General features: G+C 39.6%; 2 protein-coding genes across 2 annotated transcripts; both read left to right on the top strand.

Annotated features, from left to right (window-relative positions):
- The first annotated feature begins 200 nt into the window (after window positions 1–200).
- Window positions 201–2,530, top strand: hce2l2 (high choriolytic enzyme 2-like 2). The gene is made up of 8 exons (XM_035523276.2): window positions 201–331; window positions 424–472; window positions 551–613; window positions 697–843; window positions 1,162–1,279; window positions 1,530–1,708; window positions 1,789–1,870; window positions 2,043–2,530. Exons 1-8 carry the CDS (start codon window positions 236–238, stop codon window positions 2,170–2,172), a joined length of 864 nt encoding a protein of 287 aa, XP_035379169.2. The 5' UTR covers window positions 201–235; the 3' UTR covers window positions 2,173–2,530.
- A 1,630-nt stretch (window positions 2,531–4,160) lies between these two features.
- On the top strand, window positions 4,161–7,010 carry hce2l1 (high choriolytic enzyme 2-like 1). The gene is made up of 9 exons (XM_027005711.3): window positions 4,161–4,249; window positions 4,329–4,380; window positions 4,601–4,660; window positions 4,741–4,893; window positions 5,164–5,281; window positions 5,685–5,863; window positions 5,963–6,044; window positions 6,133–6,257; window positions 6,335–7,010. The coding sequence occupies exons 1-9, from the start codon at window positions 4,190–4,192 to the stop codon at window positions 6,346–6,348; spliced, it is 843 nt and encodes a 280-aa protein (XP_026861512.1). The 5' UTR covers window positions 4,161–4,189; the 3' UTR covers window positions 6,349–7,010.
- The last annotated feature ends 302 nt before the right edge of the window (window positions 7,011–7,312 follow it).

Genomic DNA, 7,312 nt, shown 5'->3' with positions numbered 1-7,312 from the left:
TGCGACAGATCGAGTCACGTGGAAGGCTTACAGGTTGCTGCGCCCGGACGTTTAGTTACAGCTTATGGAAATACAGTGACCGTATTCCTCACAATGCAATAAAATAAAATCTTCAGACAAGCGCTCAGAGACCGAAGCTCGCCATTACTGATTTCACGGAGAGTTTAATAAGCGGGTAGAGCACAGGAGGGGGCGGGGAGCGGGGTGCTTAAAATGTGGTGATGAACGCCGAGAGATGCGCGCGAGCAGATACTCGTGTGGATGCAGGATGAGACCCACAGCCGCTTTCCTCCTGTGCGGTGTGCTGCCAAGCTTTGCACTGCCTGCTCCGGTAAACATCTTAATTTAATTTTACTCACAGTATTATCTAGCACTATGTTCTGCCATATTTGGTTCATATAATGTGTCTTAAATTTCTTGTAGAACTCTGTTGCATATCTTGGAAGCATAAGGCACAGAAGAAGTTACCCAGGTAAAGTTACACTCCTTGGACTAATAAATTTCATTCCTTTTTTGGCTCGGAAACCTAAATAATACTGCCTCTCTGCAGATCACATGGAACAGCATGAGAAAACGGCGATGGACCTGATTATAGAGGCCAATGATAATCAAGGTAAATAAGAAACATTATATTCATCTTTATATGGATTCTATTTATACCTTTTGTACCATGGAAATCTCATTTTCCTGTTGTAGATGATCATGCAGTGGACGGAGTCAGTCTCAGGGAGGGTGACATTGCTGTTTCCAGGACTCAGAGGAGCTGTTTTGGCAGGAGCTGTTTGTGGTCCAAATCTGTGGATGGAAATGCGTATATAGCCTATACGCTCTCCGACGAGTACAGTGAGTAGGCATGTGTATAGACACGGGCATAACTGTGGACTGGCTGTTGCATTCAGATCGGATGCCTCTCAGTTCCGCGTTCAGTTTAAGGGATGAGGTTATCAGCCATCGCGTTCACTGAAAAAACATCAGCACTGGGACTGAAAGCATGAGGTGCACAAAATGTTTTAGTTCAATTTTGATTAAAAATGTTCTTCGTTTCCCAATATGTCAGTTGTGCATCATGTGACAAAATATAAGCACGAACGTTTATTGATTCTGTCATTCTCCTTAGAATAGCAGCATGGTGTCATAGTCATATTTGTTCTGTGTACCCAGATGACAAGGATCGGAGGACTATAAAGAGAGGCATGGAGCTTATTGAGAGTGGCACTTGTGTGCGCTTTGTACCCCGAACACACCAGAGAGACTTCCTGGAAATCCAGCCCAAATCAGGGTGAGAGCCAGTTTCTCTTATGTATGATTTATACAAACATAGCATTTTTCACTCATAGTTTTCTAAGAAAAGATACAAGCTATGCAGTTCCCGTTCAAGACAAAATTGAAATCCATTAATTGTTTAATTCATTTTTATAAAATGTATTCTGATTATTTATCACTTTTGAATTTTTTTTTTTTTAAACACACAATGAACATGAGTGATTTGTAGAGTGCCAGGGCAATCAGACGTGTGTACTGTGGAGCAGGTGCTGGTCATTCCTGGGGGCAAGTGGTGGGAAGCAGACCCTCTCCCTACAGAACCCTGACTGCATGACCGCTGGTGTGGCTTCCCACCAGTTGCTGCATGCACTGGGCTTAGTGCACGAGCAGTCACGTGCTGACCGGGACAAATACGTCACCATCATATGGTCAAACATCTGGAAGGGTAAACCAGCTCCATTGCATTACATTTCTAAAGGTCTTGGATTTGCTGGTCAGTGTTAAGTGGCTGATTATGTTTTGCAGATCATTTGAGGAACTTTGAGAAGTTCAAAACAAACAACCTGGACACCCCATATGACTATGGCTCCATCATGCACTTTGGAAAGTAAGTTATTTCTCAGTGATCCATCATGTCATGTGGTTTTTTTTTTTGGTTTTGTGTTTTTGTTTTTATACTGGTGAATAAAGGTGGAAATGGCTAAGTAATGCTGAGTGTGTGTGGAGATGGAACAGGCTGTGTCAAGCTGTGTCAGGCTGTGTCATGCTTGTGTGTGCAGGTACTCCTACTCCGAGGATGGTGAGCCTACTGTTGTACCAAAGCGGCACTGGAATGTTAAGCTGGGGCAGAGATTTGGTCCCAGTGAACTGGACATCATGAAAATAAATAAACTCTACAAATGTACTTAGGAATGAAGCTAATCTTTGGAAGATTTCTGTATGATGGACCCAAAGTTGATCATGTACCTAATGTACATCTATACTCTAAACATTAGTGCTCCAGTATAATGTACATCTATACTCAAACATTAATACTCTATTATAATGTACATTTATATTCTAGACTTTAGTGCTCTGAACATAATGTACATCTATAAACTTACCCCTATCTACTTGTATTTGTTTTTCTCACTCAGTGCTCGTGTTGCTTTTTCCAGTGATGAAACTGGAACCTGTAATAATCTAAATGTTTGCTCTGTGACACTTATTAATCTTAACACCTTACACTGATATATTTGTACTTATTGCCTATATTAATAAAGATGGATTACTATGTACTGATGTTTTAAGGTAATGATGTGGCTTGTATGAGAAATAAAGTTTGTATAAATGGCCATTTAGCAAACATTAGAAAGCCATATTACTTTAAGTAGCCTGTCATGAAAGGTAGTATCCAGGAGTCTGTGCCATAGAGGTCTGCTATAGAGTTTCCAGCTGATGTCTAAGAGTAGTGAGCAGTGTAGGAGTGTGATAATGAGTGTGTTAAAATAGTGTTAGGAGTGTTAAGATTATAGTGCTAAGTGATTTAACTAAAACTAGGGAGGAGTGTGCAGATCAGGGATACATGTGCTAAGTTTAGGGATATGTGTTCTAAGATCATTACATGTGTTAAGATCAGGGTGACGTACTAAGATCACGTTTACATGTGCTAAGATCAGGGATACGTGTGCTAAGATCAAGGTTATGTGTGTGAAGATCAGGAATATGTGTGATAAGATCAGGGATACAAGTGCTAAGATCAGGGATACGTGTACTAATATCAGGGACACGTGCTAAGATCAGGGATACGTGTGCTAAGATCAAGGTTATGTGTGAAGATCAGGAATATGTGTGATAAGATCAGGGATACGTGTGCTAAGATCAGGGATACGTGTGCTATGATCAGGGATACGTGTGTGAAGATCAGGGATACGTGTACTAATATCAGGGATACGTGTGCTAAGATCAGGGATACGTGTGCTAAGATCAAGGTTATGTGTGTGAAGATCAGGAATATGTGTGATAAGATCAGGGATACGTGTACTAAGATCAGGGATACGTGTGTGAAGATCAGGGATACGTGTACTAATATCAGGGATACGTGTGCTAAGATCAGGGATACGTGTGCTAAGATCAAGGTTATGTGTGTGAAGATCAGGAATATGTGTGATAAGATCAGGGATACGTGTACTAAGATCAGGGATACGTGTGCTAAGATCAGGGATACGTGTGTGAAGATCAGGGATACGTGTACTAATATCAGGGATACGTGTGCTAAGATCAGGGATACGTGTGCTAAGATCAAGGTTATGTGTGTGAAGATCAGGAATATGTGTGATAAGATCAGGGATATGTGTACTAAGATCAGGGATACATGTACTAAGATCAGGGATACGTGTGCTAAGATCAGGGATATGTGTACTAAGATCAGGGATACGTGTACTAATATCAGGGATACGTGTGCTAAGATCAAGGTTATGTGTGTGAAGATCAGGAATATGTGTGATAAGATCAGGGATATGTGTACTAAGATCAGGGATACGTGTACTAAGATCAGGGATATGTGTGCTAAGATCAGGGATACGTGTACTAAGATCAGGGATACGTGTGCTAAGGGTGGCAAGGAGAGTGCTGGCTTAACCCATACTTATGTTTGGACACATTCTGGTTAGTCAGGAATGCAGATGCAGCAAAGTTAAAACATGCTGATGAAGACCAGAAGCTCTGCGTGAAAGGAGCACATGTAGCAATCACAGGACCTGTCACCCTAAATTAAAGATTTATACTAATATCATGTAGTGGTGTGGCACGTAATTTTACATGCATGTGCAGTGTAGGCTGAACTTAGGGAGGTGCTTTTAGCATGCATATAAGGGCTGATACTGGGAGCCAGAACCAAACAGCTTTCTTGCATTTGAATGAAGGTTCAACCACAGCTGTGAACGGTATGCTCTGGACAGTAATTGTTTTGGGGTTGGTCATAGAGTCCTGGGCGCTTCCTGTCAGGGTAAGCAGTGACAGATACTACTGGTTATTCCTGTCTTCACATTTGTTGGACACATTTGATATGGATCTTCTTCTAACAGAACTCCTCTGCAGTGAATGAAACAAAGATGAGGACAAAGAGAGGATACTCCGGTAAAAGCTCTGTCATTTATGATGTGATGTTATTTATATTATGTATAATATGATGTTTTTTTTATTTTATGTATGATATGATGTTATTTATATGATATGATGCTTTTATGTTATGTATGATGTTAGGGATATGAGAATAATGATGGTGCTTTGGAGAACTGACCAAAGATTTAAAGAACAATGTTCAATTTATATAATGTTAATTATTTTTCTGCAACAGAGGAGTATTTGTCCCCAGATGATATGAATCCAATGGACTGGATCCTTCGAGCAAACAGCAGTAAGTATGAAGGAACCAAGACTTAGGAAGAATGGGTTAGCTAGACTCTTGAACATGTCTAAAATTAATTCCTCCACCAGTGCTGGCAGGGGTTACAGGCTTTTCCTTCCGGGAGGGGGACATTGCTAGCTCGGGGCTGTGGAGTGCCATCACCTGTCCAGGGCAGAGCTGCCTGTGGCCCAAGTCAGTGGATGGATTTGTGTATGTGCCGTACACCATCTCTGCTCTTTATGGTGCGTGACGCGATATAAGACACTTCATATTATACATATATTGTACATATATTGTTAATATATTTTGTATATATATAGATATATATTTCCCTATACACCCCTGTTTTTTTTACCTCAGTTTGGACAGAGCACTCTCAAACCATTTCACTGCGAGTTATACTTTGTATGACTATGTATGTGACAAATAAACCAAACTTGAAACTTGAAACTTCACCATATCTCAGTAACTAGGAATAATCTGATCTTCTTGTTTAACCTGATTCTTCCCAGACAACATGGACAGAATCACTATAGAGGTGGGGATGGAGGACATCTCTGCTGGGACTTGTGTGAAGTTTGTCCCACGCACACACCAAGCTAACTTCCTGGATATCCAGCCTAAATTTGGGTGTGTTTTATAACTGTCCGTCATGCAAAGCTAAAGAGGCGAATTAATTTCTAAAACATCTCTTTACACCAATATGTAAATATGTCAGTATGAACTTTTAACCTAAAACTTTTTACATTGTGTTATGTTTTAATGTAAAGAAATAATTAAAAAGAACCATTACACATTCCGTTTAACAATTGCTTTATGGCTGTTGATAATGTGGCTCAGTGCTGAATATCCACCATTGTTAGGGTTAAGGTTGGGGTAGGGAGGGGGTTAGGGGTAGGGTAGGGATATGGTTAGGGTTAGGATTAGTTTTAGGATTAGGGTTTAGGGCTTAGGGTTAGGGTTAGACTGGGCTGTATAATTAATGATTAATGCAGTGGTTGTTCTCATGCTGGGTTTGTTACTCACCCCACAGATGCTGGTCTTTTCTGGGCATGGTGGGAGGAGGACAGCCCCTGTCCCTGCAGTCTCCCGGGTGCATGTGGTCTGGGGTGGCGTCCCACGAGCTCATGCACGCTCTGGGCTTTGTGCATGAGCAGTCCCGCTCTGACCGGGACCGTTATGTCACAATATTGTGGGAAAATATCATTGAGGGTTGGTTTAACTACCTTAAGGAACGACAGCATGTTAAATAGCCTTTTAACTAACCAAAATAATGAAGCTTTCTTTACATGTTAAATTTCCTCTCTGTAGGTCAAAAACACAACTTCAAGAAGTATGAGACAAACAACCTCAACACTATATATGATTATGACTCTGTGATGCACTATGGGAGGTAAGAAACAGAATCCGTGTTATGATAACATAAAATATTGATGTGTAATAACCTTAGAAGGACCCACGCTATACTAATCCTCATATAGGTATGCTTTCTCAGAGGATGGGTTACCCACAATCATCCCAAAACCTGATCCTAACATTCCTATTGGCCAAAGAGATGGTCCCAGTCCACTGGATATTCACAAAATAAATCTCCTGTATAATTGCTGTAAGTAAATAATTTTAGCAATGTAGTAATAGATACAATGTATGGCATTAATCTGTATTTTTAATCTTATTCATTAGGGGGCTTCGTGTGACCAGATATCAGCGCCAAAGGACACTGCAGAAGCTGAAATGTAATGCTCCTTAAAAGACAAAGTCAAGTTTGCTTTAAATGTGTAGATAATGCAAAAACACAAATGTGCCTATTTCTGCAATCCCTTCAAAACTGTTACATGTTGTTTAGTCTTATTGTTTGACACCTGTGTATTAGATAGAATCTCAAAATTAAAACAGGACTAAATCAAGGTGAAATCATATAAATCTTTGCTTATAAATCAGACATCCATGACTCTGAAAGCATGTGAATCAGACAACACCATTTTAATTTAATGTGGATAGATTATGAAGATAGTTCCCTTCATATGGATAGATTATGTAGACTGTTCCCTTCATATGGATAGATTATGTAGACTGTTCCCTTCATATGGATAGATTATGTAAACTGTTCCCTTTATATGGGTAGATTATGTATACTGTTCCTTTCATATAGGTAGATTATGAAGACAGTTCCCTTCATATGGATAGATTATGTAGGCAAATCCCCATTCCAAAGACAAGTCATGTTAGAGTACCTGTTTGGCAGTTTTTCTGCTTGGATCACACTACCTGTGAAGTAACAAACCACAAAGCCTAAGAGTTGAACCATATGGACATACATAATCTGGAATGCCTAGCAATAAACTTCATCATTGTTAAAGACTGTCTTATATTACTTTGACCAAAAGTAAACTAGATTGGTTAGAATTCATAGGCTACACCACAGGTGTTAAAGTATAGCAGATGAAACATGTTTTTAAACGTTTGTCTTGTGTAAGCACAGCTTTGGGAGGTTTGGTTTTTGTTTGATTTTTCCTAGAGCATAAAGGTTTCAGTATTGAGATGACATCATATTTGATAACAGGATCATAGTTTATGACCCAATATTATTTTATTTTTTGAATAGTTTTTAAATTATTTTTTAAAAAATTCCTTTACTTTTTTGGACTGTAATTCAATATA

This window comes from Electrophorus electricus, chromosome 4 (genome assembly GCF_041902795.1).
Source record: "Electrophorus electricus isolate QZ-2024a chromosome 4, ASM4190279v1, whole genome shotgun sequence".
Taxonomy (NCBI): Eukaryota; Metazoa; Chordata; class Actinopteri; order Gymnotiformes; family Gymnotidae; genus Electrophorus; species Electrophorus electricus.
The sequence above is the reverse complement of the archived record's forward strand: the minus strand, read 5'-3'. Positions and strand labels throughout refer to the sequence as shown.